At 42.9% G+C, this 24558-nt stretch overlaps 1 protein-coding gene across 2 annotated transcripts in view; it reads right to left on the reverse strand.

Annotated features, from left to right (window-relative positions):
• Positions 1–24558, reverse strand: part of nlgn3a (neuroligin 3a) — a 148711-nt gene that overhangs the window by 25720 nt on the left and 98433 nt on the right. For both annotated transcript variants that reach the window (XM_037779984.1, XM_037779986.1), the window contains one exon: positions 22409–22594. In XM_037779984.1, coding sequence (XP_037635912.1) covers positions 22409–22594 — 186 coding nt within the window. The remainder of the gene's footprint in view (positions 1–22408; positions 22595–24558) is intronic.

Consider the following 24558-nt stretch of genomic DNA (forward strand, 5'->3'; position numbering starts at 1 on the left):
TCCTCTGACCAAGAACATCAGCAACTCTTTTAATCTAAACCACCATTAATGAAGCAGAAACAGAGGAGACGTTAGAAAAGATATACTCCCGTGGATGCGCTGTAATTCTGAGCCCCACTCGAAATTATAACCCTTCCTATTAGAGACAGTCCCCCGTTACCAATCCCTTTTAGGGTCAGCGGTCACACAAGCAGCAGCAGCAGCGTCCGAGCTGATTAACTATTGTGCGACGTGCCAGGCTGGGCGTGGGGCTCCGGCGGTGTAAACATATTCTCCTAGCTGCGCCTATGACACTCTGTGTGTTCCTCTCTCGCGGCATCTGACACCGCCGTTCCTCGCTCTGCCCTATTGTTGCCAGCAGCCCCTGCAGCCAGAAGCCACACAAAGCTCAGTCTAATTCAAGGCGGCACACCATGCAAACAGCCGGACGAAAATAGGATGGATACGCGTCGCCCTTTGCTTCGCCCTCATTCTCGGGCCACGCATTAAAGATTGAGAGCGAAACTCGGGGGCCCGGGATGGGACTGGGCTCCGAATGTGATCCCAGCACCTGACTGTGGAATTACCTGCTGCTGTTTGTGCATTTATTGAGTGTGTGTGTGTGTGTGTGTGTGTGTGTGTGTGTGTACCAGTGGCCTGTATGCTGAGAGAAACACAGTTGAGGGATAGCAGCACTGTCACCCATCCCCGGAGAGCACTGTGTCTGCCTTCCCTGCCTCATGCTTCATACTGTAAACTCCCATTGAGTCAATTACGGTGGCAGCCTCTTTAGCCACCATAGCCACTTACTGTAAGTGGACGTTGAGACAATTGGGTTATGACATGTCGTACTGTATGTCCGTTGGCAGCAGCAGCGGCGGCTCCCTCGAAATCTACTCCGACAAATCAAGTGAACTGGAAAATCCCAACAATTAAGAGCTATTTGTGCAGCCTATGTGAACTCAGCCTTCGGCCACTGAGCATCGATCTACTGCAAAACTAATCTAAATCAATCCGTGAAAAAAAACAAAATCCAATGTTTTTTTTATTTTGATTGGGAAATACGCTGGCTTGCCGAAAAGTTGACTTTAGTAATAGAGATTAAAAAAAAATGTGTTGAGCAAAGTGTTCATCAGTCTTGAGATCCTTTCATTTCTGCCTCCTCCGAACAAAAGCGTGCTGACTGCACACTTAACCAGAAAATACATCTTAGCAAGACAAACAGACAGACATATGGATGAACTAAGCTGTCGACATCTATTCTCATTATGTCACAGATGGAGAGGGGAGGAAGGGGGAGGTCAGGGGAGGATAAGAGAGGAGGAGAAAGTTAAAAAAAAAAATTCCTCAGTGGGTGCTATTGTCCCTTGAGAGTAGTCACGGCAGGCAGAGGCTCTCTGCATAAGAAAATGGCACTCCGCATGCCAACTGTGACTTTGCATTCATTGTGAGGGAAGACACACAGGCATCTCAATGCATCTGGTGACTCATGCGACCATTTCATCTCCGATACGCGCCTTTCTCCGGCTCAATACCGACGCTCTGAAATGATTTCAGAGCGGTTGAATTAAATTTCTTAACGCTGAGATGTTTCTGTATGCGTTAGCCACAGATTCATCACTGGAATTGAAGACAACTACTTTCCTACTGAAGTCGATTTGTCCGACCCATTCAGTAACAATTTGATTTCTATTGAATACAGGACGATGAGAAAAACCTAAAATGTTATTTTATTTGTCAAAGGGCTTTTGGCAGTTTTATTCTTTATGACAGTTTAAGCCCATGCAGCGGAGAAAACAACTGCATTCGGAGTCCGCGGCTAAGAAGCTTCGATGGCTTTCGGAACAGTTTGCTCAGAGCATTTTCATTTAACTGTATTTTGCGCGGCTCTGCCACCCCTCTATAGGGTCATATTGGCTTATGATGCTCTGCAACTGTGTGTAAATATAAGCCTGTGTATTAGATCTGGGGCCTGAGATGAAATCTAATTTCTGGGAGCTCGGAGAGAGAGAGAGAGATTGCTTGCTGATACACATCCACATATCCAAGGCCACATCTGGCAGGCCCTATCAAATATACATGGACCTCAGGAAATCATGATATGGCTGCACTCTCCCATTATTTCCTCAACTCACACAACACATTCTTGCTGCCTGTAAGGTGTTCGACATTGACATTTCCTTTGATATTTACCAACTATGCGCAGATAAACATGCCGTGACATCCGTCTTTTGCCAACGTCTTGGTTACCGTCCGATCTCATGAGGATACCATTTAAGAAATGAATATTGTAATGAAGGCAATAAAGCACGGAGATGACTTGGCTGATATTGAGAAGTGACAGTTAATTTCAGTCATTGGGGTAGCCAGCTGATAACAGATTGATAGTGTCACAAACCGTAATGGACAAGTAATTAATATCTATTGCACTGACTCATTTGGGACACTAATGTATCATATTGAATTTCAGATTACACTCAAAAAAAAAGCGGAGTGACAGAAAACATCTCAATGTCTGGCGCCTTGTCAACCTCATTTCAGCCCGGCCGGCCTAATAACAAGTACTATATACATTCCCCTTTCACAGCAGCACTCCAGCCATTTTCAATTTTTGGCAGGACAGAATGCAGTGTATTTTTACCTCCGGTCCTTTCTGTCAAGCTCTGAAAAGGCCAAATGGGCAGTGGTGGACAGTTTCTTCACCACCTCAATATCCAAAATTGTGTTGGCTGCTTACAGAGAGGAGTGGTGCTGGTGCAGGGGGAATAAAAGGCAGAGTGACAGCCCGAGGTCCCGGTGCAAGGGCGCTGTGAGCTGAGCTATGGTGAGGAGCAGTGCGTCCCCCCGCCCCGACTGCCTCATTCACTATTTATTTATGTGTCTGTATATATGTGTGAGCATACTGCCTGTGCTAGCTAGCGTATTTCTGTTTGCATACGTTGTGTGCATCCTTCAGAGGTGGAAAAAGAGCTCACATCTTGTACTTCAGTAAAAGTAGCAGTACCACAGTGTAGAAATACTCTGTTACATGCATTCAAAATTGTACTTAAGTAAAAGTATCAGCATCAAAATATACTTAAAATACCAAGTACTCATTATGCAGAATAATATATCTTATATCATTGTATTATAATTATTGATGAATTAATGTGTTCATCACTTTAATAATGCAGGTGGTATAAATGGAGCTAATTATTTTTTTTGGGACATTTTACGATTTTTTGTCTGATAATTTATTAATATTTTTCTGATATTTTAGTAACATTTGTTAGGGTATTTTACTGATATTATTTTACAATTTTTTTGTGGCACTTTGCTGGTATTTTTCTGGTATTGTACTAATATTTTTGGGATATTTTATAAATGTTTTGTGATATTTTACTAATAGCTTTGGGATATTTTATTTGTTCATCTGCTCATTATGCAGAATAATATATCTTATATAATTGTATTATAATTATTGATGAACTAATGTGTTCATCACTTTACTGTTGCAGCTGGTAAAGACCGAGCTCATTTTAATTACTTAACATACTGCTGGTTAATTTACCCCGGGGATCAATCGGGTTTCATCTTAATCTAATATTACAACATAATTTCTTCATTGATTATTCTTTGTACTATTAATCTGCAAATTAATTAAAGTAATCAAATAAATGTAGTGGAGTAAAGAGTACAATATTTGAGATGTAATGGAGTAGAAAGTAGCAGAAAATGGAAATACTCAAGTAAAATACAAGTACCTCAAAATTATATTTAAGTACAGTAGTAGAGTAAATGTATTTAGTAACTTTCCACCACTGGCGTCCTTGTGTGTTCACACACGTCTGCATTCTGGTGAACTTTCTATGCCGCTTGTGGAGCCGTGCGACCGCTTCGCAGAGGTAAGAAAGGCATTCAATAGTTGCCTTTCTGCCTCAGCGGTCACACTTCAGATTATCAGTCTTTTACATTCAAACCAGGCTGTAGGCAGCAGACGAGAGAAAATACAAAAAGGAGAAAAATATCACAATCGTGTGAGAGAGTGCACAAGTCCCTTTCTCGTGTTTTTGTCCTCTTTTCCATGGTAACATGCCTTTCACTGCAATCTGTCGGTTTCCATATCTGCCCCTATATTCTCTCCTCTCTGTTGTGTCTCTGGCTGCCAGTGCCAGTAGGCACACAGCTGTAGCCACATGAAATCCCCCGGAGTGGGAGAGTATGTGGACTTACATGTACACATGGACTCTCTGTGTGTGTGCAGAGCTGAGCTGGTTCAGAATGTGTACAGCAGTGTTTGTGCAGTATCGATGCGAGTCTGTGGAGATGAGTTATGTATGTGTGTGTACGTGTGTGTGTGTGTGTGTGTGTGTGTGTGTGCGCTCGTCTATCAGTTAGGTTGCATACTGGCACGCTCCACTTTCTCAATGTCAAGCTAACACATATTCAACAGCAACTAACGTCACAACACTTGACACATATCTCACCCACAGACATTCTTTTCCAGCACACATTCAGAGTGGCATCGGTAAGCCTATTGCCAGTACTATAGAAGGTGTCATTGTCAGCCTCCATCACCACAAAAAGAAATGACACACAGGTCTGGGCTGTAACATAAAGATTATCTCCTCAGCATGTGGGAAATATGTATCTATATTAGGGCTGTCAATCGATTACTTGCATGATTGTCCATAGTTAATCATGATTAATTGCAAATTAATTTGTTTTTATCTGTCCAAAATGTACTTCTAAGGGAGATTATTATATTTATTATTATATTTATTTTATACTCTTATCGACATGGGAGTGGGCAAATATGCTTGCTTTATGCAAATGTATGTATATATTTTTTTATTGGAAATCAATTAACAACACAAAACAATGACAAATATTGTCCAGAAACCCTCACAGGTACTGCATTTAGAATGAAAAACAAGCTCAAATCATAACATGGCACTCAAGCCCAACAGGCAACAACCACTTGCACAAAACTGCATGTGATGATCATAAAGTGGGCATGTCTGTAAAGAGGAGATTTGTGGGTACCCATAGAACTCATTTTCATTCACATATCTTGAGGTCAGAGGTCAAGGGACCATTTTGAAAATGGCCATGCCAGTTTTTCCTCGCCAAAATTTAAGTTTAGAGTGTTATTTAGCCTCCTTCCCGACAAGCTAGTATGACATGGTTGGTACCAGTGGATTCCTTCAATTTTCTAGTTTGCCAGTATCTTAATCTATTTCATAATTTAGCTTTAACCTAAAAATCACAAGTTGTGTTAATGCGTCAAAGAAATTAGTGGCGTTAAAACAAAAATGTTGTTGTGTTAACTTTGACAGCCCTAATCTATATATCAAACAGCAGCAAGTTAATCACTTTGGGTTTTAAAGGTCAATTTAATTCATTAATTTTTTACATGATCTAATTGTTATTATGATTTTATTCTTTCTTTTCAGGTATAGGTGTATAGGACATATGGGTTAAGGTACTGACATGTGTGTGTATTTGTTTTGACAATTTATTGCAACAGGCTTTTTGCGTAGAGGACACTCTGACATGAAACAGGAGGAAAATCACAGGTGTACATATTAAAATTAATGGTGAGTGAATTCCATTTAGCTGCTTTGGTTTTAGGCTCCTTGTATTGTGCACGCTGGCTCACCGTCGCAGCTTAATGGGACACTTAAATAGAACTGAGCCATCGTTAATGTTATTAGCAACACCTGGGCTTCTCCAACTATGACAAGTCAAAATGTCTGAGGCCTGTTGGAGCTTGTTTATTTTCACATAACAAAGATCTAGAAGAGAGACGTTTGCACACTTTTGTTTAAGCGAAAATGTAGCTATTTAGCTATTTGATTACAGTGTGAACTCTTTATATAAACACTTACAAATCTACTTTATTTTACATCTCTACCAAATGAAATACAATGAATGACATACCGTACAGTCAAGTTTCAGAGTTTTGATGATGGATAAATGCACGCAGAATTAAATTAAGGATACCATTACTTTATAAGCACCAAAGTTCATCCTGGACTTTGGAAATCTGACAAAACAAACCTAACTGAAGGTCGACTTACTAGCTTTTTCTGGTGTTTTCAACCAAATTACAAGGTCTTCATCCACAGATGGACGAGAGGTCCTTATAGTAATATGGATAAAATGTGAACGACTACTGAGCTCACATGTCAACGTCGTCCATCTTCATGACAACCGAGCAAACTCCTTCTGTTGATGAAAACGCCACCGGAAGCAAATGTTTTTTTGCCCCTTCGCTCACATAGAATGGGGAGGTGAATGTTGATTTTGCACATGTGAAAATGCTTTTAAGCTCCAGGAAAAGCTAGTTAGTGGACCTTGGGTTGGAATTGTTTTGTCAAACCAGTAGGCTACGGTTTCTCATGTTTACGGCAATTGATTTAAAGGTGCTAAATAAGAAATCCAGAGCATTAATTTAGCATCAAACAACTATTTGCTGTGTAAAGATATAGAGGAGTAATTTCTACCTGAGCAGAGAATGAACTCTCTCTCCCTCTGTGTGTGTTGTAATTCAAGCTTCTCTGTGCTTTGTTTACGTAGCTGGTCTGGCCACATGTGCAAGTTAGTGCATGTGAGTCCCAGTACGTGTGCCCCACTGGCTAGCTAATCGCCGCTGCTCTGCACTGTGCTCATACAGTGGTTACAGCTGATAACGCCATCTCGACCCGGGGCGTCGTCGCGGAAGCCTAGCACCCAACCATCGGTTCCCCCTCAGGTAAACACTGTTAGCTCCGTCAGCACTGTTATGTGTTGAGAGCGGAGGAAATCCCTCAATCATAAATATGCTCTGAATTTTTAATTTAGCACCTTTAAATAACCAAATTTAAAAATGTAATCCCTCTATTTTAATGTATTGTTATTGATATGCTGTATTTCATTTTTATTTAAATGTGAAAATACATTTAAAATAGGAGTGGGCAATATGGATAAAATCCAATATCACGGTTTATGTAATTTTTATACTGTCATATAGAATTTTATTGTGATGTAGCACAAAATCAACTGTGAAAGTGTTGAGGAATGGAAAAGCCAGACAGGAATGTCTGTTTTTGGCAAATGTAACCAATTAAATACCTGACAAGTAAAAGCACTTCATCACTTTGATGCAAAAATTATATAAAAATCCAATTTCCCAGAAAACATTCCCGCTTATTGATTTGCAACATTGCCAACAACAGTCACATCTGACAGTTTGTCTACCAGTATATATCATTATGTTCCCTAACCTTAAAAGATTTATGATATAAATCTGACCACCTTGTCTTATTCAGAGTGCTTCTAATCTTTAAATAGTATTTATCAACAAGCAGTCAAGAGGGAACATTTCCCATTATCATGGTTGTGTTATATTTGGCCAATGTGGTATTATTATTATTCACAGGTGAGGATATTACGTATTCTGTGTGCACTATTTCCCCCGAGTACATTTCCACATGACAGCAGAATCTACAGTTGCTGTCATTTACTGTAAATAGCTCGGAGCGTATCGGTACCACACATCGTCTCCCCCCCGTGTCGCTGTGCACTTTGTTTGCCTGCATTCCTGCGTGGAGAAATGTTAGCAACTGGCCTGTGTTGATTCAACGAAGTACCTCCATGGTAACATATTTCCTGTTTGAATTTTAATCAAACATGGGCCACCCTTTTTCAGCCAGGGATGCGTTTTGGCTGCGACGGGGGCGCCTTGTTTTTGGCTCTGATCTGTAGCTGTTCCCATGAACACCATCAGATATTCACAGTGCCATCTCTGATGTCGCAGCTTTCCCTCCTCCTCGCCAGCTTCATCAGCTCTGACACAGAGAAATAGACTGGTGCTTTTGGGTTACTGACAAATTACGGCAGCACAATCTACAGTGTTTGAATAATTTAACACCGGTACCGCTTGAGGGACAATTTGCAAAAAAGAAAAACCTACACACCAAACTAACCCTTTCTCTCTTCAGGGTTTTGAAGCAGGAGGTATCATCCATCTGTCCTCTGGGGTTTTGTAATCTTGTATCTTTCGGTATCTCTGCAAGTGAGGACCATGTTTTGGTATCACAGAGGCTGGTGGCTGTCCCAGAGGAGAACTCAGGTACCCAAACACCCCCTCTTTCCCTGGAGGTCAGGGTGAAAGAGGTCAAGGTGGGCTGGCTGAGTAGGTAGCTGATTCACAGAGGGAAGGTTTATTCCATACAGCGCTTTAATGGAGACCAGAGGGAGAGGAGGAGTAGTGGAAGCTGGTAGGGCTGTAGCACCGTGGCGCTGTTTCCCATCGAGTCTCCCTCCCCGCTCCTAATGAGCATTCTATTAGCAGCTAGGGGACGGATTTAGGCAGTTAGGCATACGGAGAAGGCTGGCTAACAATGCAAGTGGTTAGCTAAACAGCTGTTCTCTCTCTGCTGCCACCTCCCATCCCCGGCTAATGAAGCCCTCACCGATGAGCAGGAGTCCCGGGACGTGCCTGAGAACAGCCGCAGACAACCCAGACAGGGATTCTGAGTCACTCACATGCCTCATAAGAAAAGCCTGTATGGAGGATAGCTTCACCGATAGGACAACCAAGGCTCCAATTAGATAGTGGCTCTAAGGGGAACCCTAAGAATAGCACATTGGGCGAGCGCAGGACATTTTTATGAGCGCTCTGCGCTGCTCTGTGTTTCGGAAAGTAAACACTCCTTTGCATTGTTTTTCTCCGAGTCGAAAAACGCCTTTCGTAATGGATAATAAACAGATCACTGTGATGATTTTTGTGAAATGTTGCATTGCTACATTTCATTATCCTCCACAGTGTGAGTAGTGTTCGCAGCGGTGGGCATCGATCAAGATTAGTGCCGTGCCATATGGGTATGTCAACATCTGAAATACTGCGGAGGATGCGTGCTCTCCAAACAGCCTTCACTTAACTGAGGAGGAATGTTTCAGGAGCGATGCCTATTTTTCATTTGTTAAAAAAAACTAAACTTGATATAGCGTTATGTTTGGCTACAGCAAAAAAAAACACAGCATTTGTTTTAGTTAAATGTCGGGTCTGTCAAAGGAGCGATTGTCTGACGAGGGCCCGGGTCACCTTCAAATGATACGTGCGTTAACATTTACTTTGCAGGTATTCTTTTTGCCTTTGTTGAGCAGTCACTTTAGCTGTCAAAGCTGCTGCACGCTTTAAATGAAGAGCTGCTCCGAACGTGGAACTGCATCACAGCTTCTGAGAATCTACACTTATATTTTTGCAGCAATTAGCCAGGTGTGCTTAGGTGGGAAAATAGGCAGAATTTCGAGTATTCTTTTTTTTTGTTCCTTCTTCACACAGCTACGTCTGCCGCTGTGCTGAATACTAAACTGCTCATCATGAACAGCTTTGAGGAAAAGCTTTCCTTTCAGTGTTTGCTTTAATCTGCATTTGTTAGCTCATGGATATCGCAAGAGTCGCACTGGGAGTTTTGTTTTACTCCTACATTCCTGTTCTTACCTTTCATCTAACAGATAAGGAGCCTCACTGGTTTCTGATCCACTTCATTGCTGCGCTTTGTCAGCAAACACGTCCTCATCAGCACTTCCTGCAGCTGCTTCACAATAAAAGCCTTCAGGCGGCATAATCAATTTTGTAGGCAACACTATTTTCTTTGTTGCCTGATTGCTGTATGTATGCATGCCTACTATTCTGTTTCTACTGAAAGCCTATGGGACCAACACAGCTTAAAGAAACCTGACCAAAAGGTTTGAAACATTAAAACCTGTAGTGTAGATGTATTATGGGATTACAGCATCTTAAAAATGTATTTAATGAATGAAACATTTTTGCATGTTTATTATTAAAATGGAGAAGGGAATTATTCAGCTGCTTATAAACTGAACTAACTAAACTCTAACTGACTAAAATAACACTCTATCTTTCCTATAATTAGCACCAAGTCTTTCCAGGAAACTGCCTTGGACATGATGGACCCAAAAAATAAAGCGTTGCTGTTTTATCTCCCAACATGAAGGTCGAAATGCCGTTTCAAAGCCCTCTCCATGCTGTAAGAAATAAAATTCTGGTGTAGAGATACTGAATTATTTCTTTCTTTCTATATTTTATTGGAATAAGCTTATAAAATAGCCATAGTGTATACATATTTTAGCGTAGAATGAAGCGCTGCCAGGTTACAAAAATTCCAATATTCCCAGACAAAAAACACAAGGACATGACCTCAGTGTTCGCAGTGGCTGCTATTGCCTTTGTGTTCCCAGATCGGTATTCTGCACTTATCAAAATCAGACATTTTCACATCCTACACATGAAGGCTTTAAGGTGCCCTTGAAGGCTTTTTCTGTTAAGCTGCTACACAAAGTGTTCACTTGTAGCTCTAAGGTTAGCCCAGTAGGCTTCCTCCGGGTGTGAGACGTGAAGTCAATGAGGAAGTGCCTTAAACTTGCATTCTTTCTAATAGCCAGCAGGGGGCGACTCCTCTGGTTGCAAAAAGAAGTCTGATTGTATAGAAGGCTATGAGAAATTAATGAACAAAACTCTAGAGCAACTCCTCTCAGTGGTACAAAAAAAAGAGTAAAAGTGAAAAATGAGCCTACTTCTCACTTGATTTATTCCCTCAGTAAACATTGTAAACATGAGTTTATGGTCTCAATCGCTAGTTTCAAGTCTTCTTCAGCATGATGTTCATTTATTAAATTATGGTCCCATTCAGAGTCAAATAGACCATAAAGCAGGGTATACTTTAGGGCGTGGCTCTCTTGTGATTGACAGGTGTTGTTTTTGTTGTCGACATTTAAACCTTTCAAAGTGTGTTTTAAGTTCATGAAAGTTCATTATTACCTTTTTTGTTGCCTAAAAATGTCTTATTCAGCGTTTGGTTGTGCTTAGCTCCATCCTCTCGTGTCACTTCTGGTGACGTCACGGTAACTACATCCACTTCTTCTATACAGTAGAAGATAGTGAGACTTGACTATCTGACTTGGAAACACAGCACACAAATCTCCAAAAGGAACCCCAGAGCTGCACAGCTTCATTACTTTTCCTGTTTATAATCCAACGCCTCTCTATGTCAGACAGCTTCTCACCCCACCTTCGATTCAGCTAGTTTGGGAGAAGGTGTGAATGATTCGCTGTCACACGCGGTTGGATGATGTGTCGTGCTAGCTATGTTTGTTAAAAGCATGCAGAAACCCCATGCACCTAAGATAATACTTCATTTGTAACATGCAGGTGGTATTTTCAAAGCGTCAGACTGCATTTATTCCCTCTTGCAGTCTGCAGCAGCAGGTAGCCTCTGTGCAGGTATTACAAATTGACGTAGAATTTCCTCTCCAGGAGAAGAAAAATTGTCTTCAAGTTGTGAAATGGTACATTTGCAATATTGTTCTCTGACAGTTGCATTGGCACGTACGAGTCACTCTCTTTTACCAGTGGAAAGGATCCATAGCATATGTTACCTCACTAAGCTAAAAATCTATTACAGCCTTGCGGGCCTGAAAGCTAAAGATTTTGTCTTTTTGTCAGGTTGCACATTGTTGGCCCTTTATAGTAGAGGTTTCTGACTCGTCAGCATGTTTGCCGAAGTTCCTCTCATTGGGGATTTCATTGTGCTCAGACTATGCAAATTTCACAGCTAAGGCTAATGCATTTGCACTGCCCAGGATTGAACGTCTTGGTAGGCAGGCTGCAGCTTGTGACTGCACGTGCACATACACACTCACGCAGTTAAAGGATGCACTTAGTGCACATTATGTCAGTGATAGGGATCCAGATGGCATACATGAATTCCATTTTCTATATTACATTGTTATAGGCTCTCACCAAGCATATCACACCAGCTTAGTCCATACAGCAGAGTAATTGGACTGATGTTTTTTCCTATGCGACACTTCTTATCACACATTGAAAAAACAATTTTCCTTCCAAATCATTCTGTCTGTAAGCACCGACTGTAGCAAGCAGGCTCTGTGTATACAGAATGATATGTTCCTGTATGCCTATAATCATGCAGTAAGTGTATTTTTCCTCTCTGTGCAGATGAAGCGGTTACACCAGAATTAAGTGAGCACAAAGTCATACATTTCCTATTTCAAAATAATTCTGAAGTTTCAAAAAACATCACCCGAAACAGTCGAGAACGCCCCGTAATGTTCCCTTCCCCGCCGCAGAAGATGTATATAAATCACATGTTATGCAAACCTGTGAAATTGATGAATAATGACATGGTGTGTGGCGTGGCTTCAGCACAGTATCCTCCCGTTATTCAAGCCGAAGAAGAATTGAGCGCTTTTCTCTCAGCAGGGATAAACAGATGTACGGGAACTGAACGAGTGACCTGGCTAGCCGCGGAGGTGAGCTGTCAGCAACAACAAGCAAACACAGAGTGCTCGTGGTCACCACTGAAGGGCAAAGTTCAGCTAATTACACCGTCGTTGTTCATCTGGCAGACAAACAGGGGAAACAAGAGTCTATTTAGCAGCACAGCCGTGTTGCCTAGTGCGAAATGCCTAATGAACAAACACTTACACAATCGCGGGTAAAAAAAGAAACTAAAAAATGTGCGACGAAGAAGACATAAAAAAAGAGAGAACAGACAGTGCGAAAGAAAAGACGGATAGACATAATGAAATGTGAAAACATAGCGAAAGGGAAACTAGCGAGTGGTGGCAGAAATTGGGCCAATATGTGTGGAACAACAGGGAACACAGGGGAGGGTGAGAGAGAGAGAGGGAGAGAGAGAGAGAGAGGGAGATGGAGAAGGTGTGAGAGGAGGAGGGAGGTCAGCAGAGATGTGGAGATGGGTGGAGGAGGAGGAGGGGGAGAGATGAGCCCCCAGTGCTCAGCTGTCAGTGCTTCCTCTGCAGGTGGGGCAGGAGGAGTGCCAAGTCCCTCTCTCCCACTCACACAGACACCCATGCATCACTCTATAATGGATGCTTTACACTGGTGCCAGAGAGAGAAAGACCGAGGCAGTGGAGAGAGGGAGACATGGTGAGAAGACGAAAGAGAGAGAGACGTGGGGGGAGGGTGGGTAAAAGAAAGAAACGGCTATGAGCAACAGGGAAAAGGAGTAGAAGAAAAAAGGCCTCGGAGATTAAGGCAGCGGAGTCGAGGTAAGCAGGGCAGGACAGACAGAAACCTCCATCAAGTCATTAGCCCAATCAGAAGAGGAAACAGACGAGACAGTCTGGGAGCAATATGATGCAGCTATTGGTTTAATTGATCCAAAGCCTAACAGGATCAAAGAACGCCAGCCAGCCAGCCAGCCAGCCAGCCAGCCAGCCAGCCAGCCAGCCAGCCAGGAGCTGCGGCCACCGTTCCCCCCCCTCCAACATTCTCCTGTCACTGTCCATTAGGAGGTGTATGAATGCGCCCTTGACAATGATTTATCAACAATGATTCATAGACGGCATCTACCTGAACTAATTGCTCGCCGGCGTCTTCACCGGGGACTGCAGGTCATCAACAGATGACATATTCCGTAGTCGCCTCGTTCATCAGCTGCGATTAGATTCAAAAAGCAATCTCGGCGATGCATCACCAGATGGGTCTCGTTGTATTGTCTTGGAGAATAACACCGAGACGGGGCATGTGTGCCACATGTCGCTCAAGCTGCCGCGGACCATTTGTGAGGTTGTGGATCTGCAGGTATATGCAACGCTCTGAGCTATTACCGTAGTTGATGGAGGCACGGATTTACTAAAGTACTCAATTATCCCCTGCTTCTTTCTCTGACCTGCTGCCCGGCTCTTTAACACCTATAACTCCATGCTTTATAGGCTCAACTACCTGCTGCAAGCGGAGAGACAGACTGATGGCCGGACTAGCTGAATGAACTGCCTTCACCGTTTTCGGGCCATTTGTCAATTCTTCATTCCTCTGCTCTCTTCTGGCTAGGGATAGGTAAAGCTGCCTCACTCTGATGGACAGCCCAACTGGATATTATTTTCTAGAGCGTTACCTCAAACTGGCTATCTGACCTCAGCGGAGTCATCTTTACCCCAATAACGTCCCTCCCTCCTCACATCACTCTGCAGGGCCTCCTTTTTTCATCTGATCATAAAAAGTTGGCTTCATTTTCTCTTTGCGATGGTGAGTAGCGAAGAGAAAAAAAACAGATTTGCTGCCTGAATTAGGTTTCCAATTTATAACAAGTCCAAAAGAGCGATCCTCCGTCTTTGTTTTGTAAAAAAAACGAGGCAATTTTTCTATACAAAGTCAAAGCCGTTCAAAGAGTGACTGAAAAATGCCACATAGGCCACTTGTTAAAAGCAGTTTGCTTCTTCCACACAATGACAGCCCCACTATATGGCAGACAACAAAGCCGAGTAGTCAGCGTAAATAAATACAAGCATTCTTGCTCCGCAGAGATGGCATCCCCCTGGTTTAATTATCGCTCTTGTCAATCGAGGTGGAAGAATACGGCACCTGACAAGGCGCGTCCCCATTCTCTCATCTCGCATAGGCCCTTTTTCACACCCTGAGATGCACAGACACCCTTCAGCAAACAGCCGAATCAAAACCTCGAGATGGAGGCATTCTGTTGCCCCCAAACACCCAGGTAACTTTACAGTGTCGAGTTGCTGAATGCCTTTGACATCTCAGAAATAGGGTCTATTCAACTTCGACAATTGTCCCTGGTTTTTCTCAAGCACGAGGCATTTGCACAACAATGGCAGCTGAATCGCGTATGAATAACATCCCAGGGATGTGGTTATGCAGCTATCTTTCCCGGTGACTCCAATTCACATTCCAGCTCTTGCGAGGTGCCTTTATTTGATGCTGCTTAAACTCTGCAGGAGATGGATGGCTGCTCCAGGATGCCTGAGCCCACAGAAATGAAGTCGACACCGAGTATACGGATGGATCGCACCTCCAGATCTGTGCGATGGGAGCACAGCACAGGGGCATTGTGGAGTGGGGGGGTTGTGCAGGCCTGTAGGCCATTCCACAAGGAGAAGCTCCCATGGGTCTCGTTTCAGGGAGGAAACCCACATACATGTTATTTTCAAAGGTCACAGCCAGATGTAACATTACAGTTAAAGCTGTGATGTAGAGTAACACACACACTCTCTCCATCTATATGGCCTGTTGGCCTCCTTCCCCACTCGGTAACATAGGGTAATTTGAGGCAGCCTTTACATTACCCTTGGATTACCTGTCGATATCTCAAGATACACCAGTGAATGAGTACACAGTTCTCACAGCTCAACACAATTCCTCACAATTCCCTGCAGCCTCACTACAGCGGTGTTTGTGTTGTTCCCTCTGAGGACAACTAGGAGCCTGCATGTACAGGGTAAATGATTGTCAGAGCAGAGGTTAGCTGCTCGTGGCAATGGAGGCTTTGAATCCCACAACGGCAGCACTGTATCAGCAAGATTGACAGAGGCAGATTGATTCGAGGTCCAATAAACATTGTTGTCAGTCTTATTTACTTCCTCTATAGGTCCACGAGGTAAATACATGCCAGAAACAGCACAGTAGTCATTTGCACTGAGTTGTGCTGTGAAATAACAAAAAGGCCCAGACAACACCTGACAAGGAGGTCTTTTCCCTAAGCTTCTATGTGATGTCAAACAGGTGCATTACACCCCCAAATATGATTGTTAAAATAATGAAGAATAATTCACCCCTCCACGTCAGATGTAGTGTATAACGAAAGTGTGACACATGTTTAAGGCTGCGACTAACAATTATTTGAATCATCCATTCATTTGTCAATTGATCAATAAATCAAATATCAGAAAATATCTACACAACTTCTCAAAGTCAAAGTTGACATATTCATATTGCTTGTTTTGTCAAACCAACAGACAACAAAATATTAGATTGACTATCATAGAAGAAAACCAGATATTAAAATAAAATATTCACATTTGTAGCTCTGGAACCGTTTTTTTTTTTTTTTTTTTTGCTTTAAAGAATTACATAAATGATTTATTGATTATCAAAGTAGTTTCCAGTTAATTTTCAATCAATTGACTAATTGATTAAACGTTTCATCTCTAGACATATATTGTAAACATTATACATATTTGCTATGTAAAGATATAGTGGAGTAATGTCTACCTGAGCAGAGAATGAAGTCGCTCTCCCTCTTAGTGTGTTGTAATCCGAGCTTCTCCTTGCTTTGTTGACATCGCCGGGCCGGCCGCACCTGCTTTTAGTGCATGTTAATGCATGTGAGCGTGTCCCACTGGCTAGCTCACGGCCGCTGCGCTGCACGGCGCTGCACGGCGCTGCACGGCGCTGCACGGCGCTGCACGGCACTGCACGGCACTGCACGGCACTCTTATGGCCACTATAGCTGATGATCACAGCGTTGTCGCGGAAGCGTAGCGCCCACCCTCCGGTTACCCCTCAGATAAACACTTATTCCCGTCAGCACTTTTGCCATTGTTTGCATTGTTAGTGCTGATAGCACCGTTAGCTGCAAGTCACCGGAACGCCGTCGCCATGCTGAGAGCCGTTGAGAGGCAACAGATATGCCCTCAATCATGTATTTAGCACCTTTAAATCTAGAGCACTCTTGCTGGTTTTTCCAGTTTTACCTACCGAAGCTTTAAGCCTTCAAGCCGGACTTAAGTTGTCACCTCCTCAATCAAGTCAATCAGACTTAGCTGTATCTGAATATTGTTTGTATGTCTTGCTTTTACTTTGCAAGCAGGATTTTATTTGGGGTCCAGTCCATGTCCACATCATGGTATGAAATATTCAGCCTAAACCCATGATTTAGGCTAACGTGTTACAAATTCTCATTATTATTATTATTCTCATTATTATCTTTTCTTTACTACAGTACTTCTGCTTATTTGTCTCTGTATCAGTATCGACTCTATATGAAGTATTTGTTTTGTTTACTACAGAGGAAGGAGTTTTGTCTCTTCCACAGGGAGGGTGATGGTGGGGAAAAAAAGGTGTTCTAAAAGAAATAACAAAACTGTGATGACTGTTGCTGGCTGTAGCTTGTGAGTGAAACACTGAACACTACCGATGTTTTAACAACAGCTAAAAAAAAAAGTCCAGAAGGACCAGCGCAAACTCAGTGATAAATGTTGATGTAATTGTGATGAATCTCACAAAGTTAATAATCAAATCAAGCTAAATATTCATATTACATCTTTATAAAGTTAAAATATAAGATCAAATGTATCCATTGTATAATCCTTTATCAACTGTACTTTATTATTTAACCTAGTAATCCTCTGATCAGTGCCGTTATTAATGCCTGAGTCATTATGGTTCATTTCAGTTTAGCTTATTAACGCTTTTCCTTGCCTTCAGATGATTCACTGACTGCACATACAGTACTTGACCATACTTGATCATAAAGGACACGTCGGTTTGTGCCTCACTGTAATCATAACATCACACTGGAGTTACTCTAACATAAGCTCTAGTTTCTCACCCAATCAGCTGAAGGAAATTGTGCAGTAATGCATCAATTCCTACGACTTCCAAGTCACATCCTTCCCAACACTGCATGAATCATACATTTTTAGTCCGGGAATCCACAGCAGGGAGTTCACTATGAGGAGCAGCCATTAATAAAGTTAATATTTCAGATTTGATTTGAGAAAAAAAAGTCCTGCCACGCCATTTGATTTTTTCAATCTCTCTGATTCACGATTTCCACACATCCCACGACGCACTCCTTCACTTAATCACCTTCCATGCTATCCTTCACACTAAATGGATTCAAAAACGTGTTACCCTTAGCTGAAAAACAGAGCACCTGTCACGCTGCCCTCTTATACTATACTCGCGGTTCAAGGGGTTTCGGTGTTTGCTAGGTGGTGGTCTTGCATTAAAAAAGCCCTGGTACTCATTGCACCGCTGTAATAAAAGCCAAGCATTTAACATGAACATTTACGGTCCTCAATAACCCAGAAGTCTTAATAAAAATGAAAGCTGACATTGGCATGAAGGATCCTCCACACTAGCTGTCTTTAATGTCCAAGACGTTCCATTAAAAGGGGAGCACTTCCTCAGAAGCGGAGCTTTTATCCTGATTGCTTACAGGAAGAGAAGGGGAAAAAAAAGAAACCAAACGACCTTCAGCGGCTCTACAGCCAGCCCTTCCACTCATGTGTGCTCCGTGAATGGACGCATCGGCATGCACTCACAGCCGAGATACGCACAGAGATGCAGAGAGATATATGTACAAATACACACGTCTGACTCATCGGCTACTTGGTATTCTTTTCATGTGCAGAGGAGCCATTTTTGTCTCACATTTTATATCATGATGATTATTAGGAGATAAGGAAAAAGCCAAATCTGCATGTTCAATTAGTGCCTGCGCGATGCCAGATAGATAATACATGGGACTGGCTAATGTCCTTGCTTCTGAACTTCTTCAGCCGTTTTCTGTTTGAAGCCCGAGAAAAAAAAGAAGATGGGGACATAGATTTCCCTCTGTGATGAGCACAACTGTTGAGCTGCATTTAATAAGCTGGTCAAAAACACTCTCCCGCCGAGAGGGACTGCGCTTTTAATGACCATTCTGCCTCCAAAGTCTCAGATGTGCGGCTAGATTGCTTGCCACATAGCAGACAAGGCAGCCATCTTATTAATAGCAACACACCACACATGCTGCAGACTAAGGGAGCAGAAAACCAAGAGAGGGGGAGAGACACACTGGCACATGGAGAGAAAGCGTGTGTCCCTTGCATGCTTTTACTGTCTGTGAAGGTTGGGAGACAGATGGGTGCAGCGAGGAGGAGATTAGATGGAGGAGGCAGGGCACGGACCGGGGGTCTAAAAAATCCAGCCCTCACGAGAGGACGTCCAGGCCAGCCTCCGCGCAGGCCAGAAGGGAGGGGGGGGGGGGGAGGTGATGGATGTACCCTGTGACCGGAGCCCTCGGCACGCCCACATGGAGACGCCACCAAGGCCAGGCCAGAGGAGCAGGCAATCAAAGAGAGAGGCCGGAGGGCCGGGATGATATAGGAGGATCCAGCTTATTAAATAGGCTTCAGGAGGAGCACGGAGCATCTGAAGTAAGTTGTCACTCTGCCACCAACAGGCATAAAAGGAGCCTCTGTTAGATGGAGAGTCTATGCACTGTAGGCAGTGATGACAGACTGTGTACAGTAAGAGTGGGAATACTGTCATTAAATACACCGACACACCAGGGAGCTCCAGAACAGTGTGTCATCGCTGATTTACTTTTTTCTTTTTTACCCGCGCCTCGTTATCCCGCATCTGAGCAGCAGCAGGTGAAGGGAAATGTTTGTGTGCGAGACGCATGCGAATGCTATGCTATGTTATCACATCATCCTATCCTACTGAATTCAAACGCGCCACATTCAATGTGACACCACTACCTCTATTCCTAGGCGTATAGAGTACAACATTTTTTAATCGTGAGCAAGTCAAAATAAAAAGGCAAATCAGGAGATGAAGGTGGAACCACGACGCATTGTTTCCTGACTTGATTTCCATTCAGAGTGCAAAGAAGAAAACTCTATAAGATGCTCTTCCTGAGTCTGCTGCTAACGCGGAAATGAAATGATCTATATATATATACAAATCCATTACTAGAGGCCTCCTGAAACCAGGTGTACTCATGCCATAGTGTATAATTAATTTAATTATACCTTAAAGGGAGATTTGTCATGTATTTAATACTCTTATCGACATGGGAGTAGGCAAATATGTTTGCTTTATGCATATGTATGTATATATTTATTATTGGAAATCAATTAACAAAACAAAACAATGACAAATGTTGTCCAGAAACCCTCACAGGTACTGCATTTAGCATGAAAGAATATGCTCAAATCAAACTCAAGACCAACAGGCAACAACAGCTGTCAGTGTGTCAGTGTGCTGACTTGACTATGACTTGCCCCAAACTGCATGTGATTATCATAAAGTGGGCATGTCTGTAAAGGGGAGACTCGTGGGTACCCTTAGAACCCATTTACATTCACATATCTTGAGGTCAGAGGTCAAGGGACCCCTTTGAAAATGGCCATGACAGTTTTTCCTCGGCAAAATGTAGCGCAAGTTTGGAGCGTTATTTTGCCTCATTCCCGACAAACTAGTATTAAGACATTGATACTAATGGATTACTTAGGTTTTCAGTTTCATATGATACAATATGAACCTCTGAAAGACCAGTTGCACTAATGCATTAAAGAAATTAGTGGTGTTAAAACGATTTTGTGTTAACACATTATTATCGCGTTAACTTTGACAGCCCTAATTAAGAGAAATGCATGTGAATCCTATGCTATGTTATCACATCCTACTGAATTCAAACACGCCACATTCAATGTGACACCACTACCTCTATTCCTAGGCGTATAGAGTACGAATTTTTTGAACCGCGAGCAGGTTGAAATAACAAAACAAATCAGGAGATGAAGGTGAAACCGCGAAGCATAGTTAACAATCTTGTTTCCCGTCTTAATTTCCATTCAGAGTGCGAAGAAGAAAACTCAAAGTAAGTCGCTCTTCCTGAGTCTGCTGCTAACTCAGATGGGAAATGATTACACAAATCCATTACTAGAGGCCACCTGAAACCAGGTGTGCTCATGCCACAGTGTATAATTCATTTGATTATAGATTTTTACATCACCGCTATGCAGATCCAGACACTTTGATTCCTCTCTTGTTTACCGCGTTGTCTTGGCAACAGGAGCGTCCTACCAGTTTTTGCCTTGACAGTTACGACTATAGGAGAGGAGGAGGATGAGGAGAGGAGGGGCCGAGTACAGCGGAGGTTGTGAAAGCAGGTGCAAAAAAGACATTTCTTCACTTGGATTTCCTGTCACATCCTGCAGCCCACTCCAGTCCTAAACTTTATATAATTACAACAATCTGTGCTCCGAGAGAGACTGTGTGAAATCTGATTGCCATTGGTAACATTCGCAGCGAGAGTCCTGGCGTGATAGAAGGCTTCCTGTTTCAATTTCCTAGGATCCCTCAAGTTTTAGTGGCTCTTTTTTTTTTTTTTATCCCATCAGTGGGGCATACATTTCCATTCAGGGGAAAAAACAGACCCGGTAATATCCAATTTACTGGGAGGCAGAGGAGATGGTTTCACTGGCAGTATAATAACATGCTACATGGAGCGTAACATTATGGAGTATGAATAAAAAAGGCATTTATGGTAAAAATTCAATCCAAAAGCAGTCATCATTCATCGGAGGAAATCAAGGCAATTAGTAACACTTTAATGCAAATTGGAGAACGCAAAACACATCGCAAATCCCTGGCACTGTAATAGGAACCAGAGAGGAGCAGCTCAAATGACCTCTTTCAAATGCACGTCGGCCTACTAATCAAAAAATCCGAGAACACAGATTCTACTCTGCCTAGAGACAAGAAAAATAAATGTCTGTGTTGGTGTATGTGTTGGTTGGGCGTATGGCACTTAATAGCTTCCTGACCACAGCATTGCCTTAGACCAAGCCTTTATCTCATGCAAGAGTGACTCCTTTAATGTATTTTACTCGTATGTAATGTACAGTAAAAGCCCCGTGTTACATCGCCAACCATGCATGTCCAAAGCAACATGTTTGTGGCTTGTTAACATGTTTTTACAAGTGGGCTGCGTGAGCGTGGCTGATTGTAAAGATTCCTCATTTGGAATATTACCACCACATCAACAATGTAGGGAAACATTGCTGTACAACAACACCTCAATATCCTAATAGCCTGTCATGTACATTGCACACAATGTCTATTAAACTATCTATTAAACAGCCAGCCTTTTAAACGAATGGGCGAATATGTGACTGACTGTAATAATTCCAGGTTACGAGGATGATACTGTGTCCATTTTTGCTGTGCAGGGTGCAATCCATGGACGGAACTCAAAGTTCATTTGCATAAACCAAAAGCACTTCCTGTAAGAACTTACCTATAAGCAGTAAGGCTCCATCTTAATTCAGTGATGCATTAGAGGAGTATGAGGGATGTTTATCACATGTCCAGGATCATGCTGCCTCCATAATTAAAGACCAACGTGGGCAGTAAATCATCATGAAGTAGCACTAAGGTAGCCAGCAGATAAACAACATTGCTTACAAAGAGTGTGTGTCATTTAGCAACGTCACTAAAAAGCTCTCCCTGGTACACCATGTCCCTTTTTTTTATCTTGCTCACAAAGACACATTATACCTACATGTTTATTTCTGACATAGAGAGGGATGCTAGCAAACCAGCAGAGTACATCAAGACCCACATGGTGTTCGAAATCCGCCGTGGAGTTTCAATTTCCGGATTGGTAATGAACATCGCAATCATTTAAATGCAAACACCTGCTTCTTAAAGCATTCGCTATGCCGCGCGGTACAGGAGAATGCATTACTCAATAACTCTCGGGCTGCATCGCCAGTTTCTAATATCAAGCAGTAGCCTACATTATACACCAGAAGGCATGAGCTCCACAGCTGTATCACCCATCCCCTCCCCCCCCGCCTCGTCTCTGCCGTACTATACCTTCGGAGTGGTGGGAGAGGGTGAGCAGGCTGACGCAGGAAGCTCCGATGCCAGAACCGAACACAGTGATGCGGTTGGAGTCTCCTCCGAAGAAGCCGATGTTCTCGCTGATCCACCTCAGAGCCTGGATCTGGTCTAGGAGCCCGTAGTTCCCTTTAGCAGCCTGGTCGCCGGTACTGAGGAAGCCTGCAACATACACACAGATATTAAGAGAAGGCCTCTCAATCAATTAAAATATTTAATCGTGATTAAACGCATGACTGTTCATGATTAATCACGATTAATCACACATTTTTTATCTGTTCAAAATGTACCTTAAAGGGAGATTTGTCAAGTATTTAATACTCTTATCAACATATTGGAAATCAATTAACAACACAAAACAATGACAAACATTATCCAGAAACCCTCACAGGTACTGAATTTAGTATAAAAAATATGCCCAAATCATAACACGACAAATTCAAGCCCAACAGACAACAACAGCTGCCAGTGTGTCAGTGTGCTGACTTGACTATGACTTGCCCCAAACTGCATGTGATTATCATAAAGTGGGCATGTCTGTAAAGGGGAGACTCGTGGGTACCCATAGAACCCATTTTCATTCACATATCTTGAGGTCAGAGGTCAAGGGATCTCTTTGAAAATGGTCATGATAGTTTTTCCTCGTCAAAATGGAGCGTTATTTAGCCTCCTTCCCAACAAGCTAGTATGACATGGTTGATACCAATGGATTCCTTAGGTTTTTCTAGTTTCACATGATACCAGTATCTTCACTCTACCTTTAAAACTGAGCCCGCTACAGCCTCTGGAACCGATTGCGTTAAAGTGTTAAAGAAATTAGTAGCGTTAAACTTTTACACCCTTAATTAAGAGATTAAAATGTCACCCAGAGACATCACATTTTTATACATACTGAAATTTGCACTTGACCAAAATAAAAAAGTAGGTATTCTGCAACTTGCACATGCAATACGCCACAGATATTTATTTTCTATGTGCACCTGCAGCATAAAAGGTTATCCGCAGCGGCTAACCCCAACCTGATTTTGTCAGAAGGACCATCACGCCGTGTGAGAGCAGCGCTGAAATCGTGACTTATTGGTTGACACGGCTGTTGGTAAAATAGGAGTGCGTGCGACCACATGTCATCTGCACCTTATGGGAAATCAATGGCGCGTCTCCCCGGGTGAGCACCCATCATCGGATATATTGAGCAGCCCTGATGAAAACCTTAGGAATCTATGAAAACTCCGCGGACGGAGAGAAAAAGACGTGATAATAAGATTTACAATCATTTTTGATGCTGCAAAACCCCCGTATGGACTGCAACCTCATTATATACCCTATCGGAGGTAGCACCTTCCTCTGACGTCCCACACACTTCCAGTCACAACAGGCACTATCTGTGCACATTTCCCTCCGTGTCTGTGTAATCTGCTATATGATGTCTTGAGTTGGACAGTGAGTCTCTCCTGGGTACATCAGAGCTCATGTTAACACACCACCCTCTCCCAGCTGCTCTCCGGGGCCTAAGCCCCGCTGAATGATGGGTAATCGAGAGTCGTGGGAGAAGATCAAAGGCAAGCAATCCCCGAAGTCCCCACGGTGGACTCGGTGTCCATCAAACCCCTGAACATGCATGCGAGTTGACAGCTAGGAGACGTGCGTGGAAACCAAGACCCCCCCTCCCCTTCCTCTCTTTAGTGGCAACACTTCACAAGCAATAAATGTGTTGGTGGTGAATGCTCACAAGCCTCCAGTGATGGTCCTTCAGCGTCACAGCATTGTTTCCAACATCTATTTCATGGTCTATGCCTCCATATAATGATGAGCTCTCTGTGTTTAAGTCCTAAGGGGGGCAAAAGGGAATAGTTTTGATATCAACAATGCAAAAATGGGTGTTTTTTTGACTCGGGTCAGCACGGCGATGCTCACTTCGGCTCAGCGCTGATTAGAAAGCAGCTGCTCCGGGCTCATGTATGTACCAAAAAAGGATGCATGTCCGCCAACCCCTTGTTTTTCCTCTCTTTGTGTGAATCAGAGGGCACAGCCTCGTGCCCCACCCCCAACAGCACACCCGCCGCGCCCCGAGTGCCTGTTGGCAGCAACCAAGAGGGTGTGCAGGGGAAAGGCCAGGCCTGATCATC

Source organism: Sebastes umbrosus, chromosome 9 (assembly GCF_015220745.1).
Source record: "Sebastes umbrosus isolate fSebUmb1 chromosome 9, fSebUmb1.pri, whole genome shotgun sequence".
NCBI classification, from domain to species: domain Eukaryota; kingdom Metazoa; phylum Chordata; class Actinopteri; order Perciformes; family Sebastidae; genus Sebastes; species Sebastes umbrosus.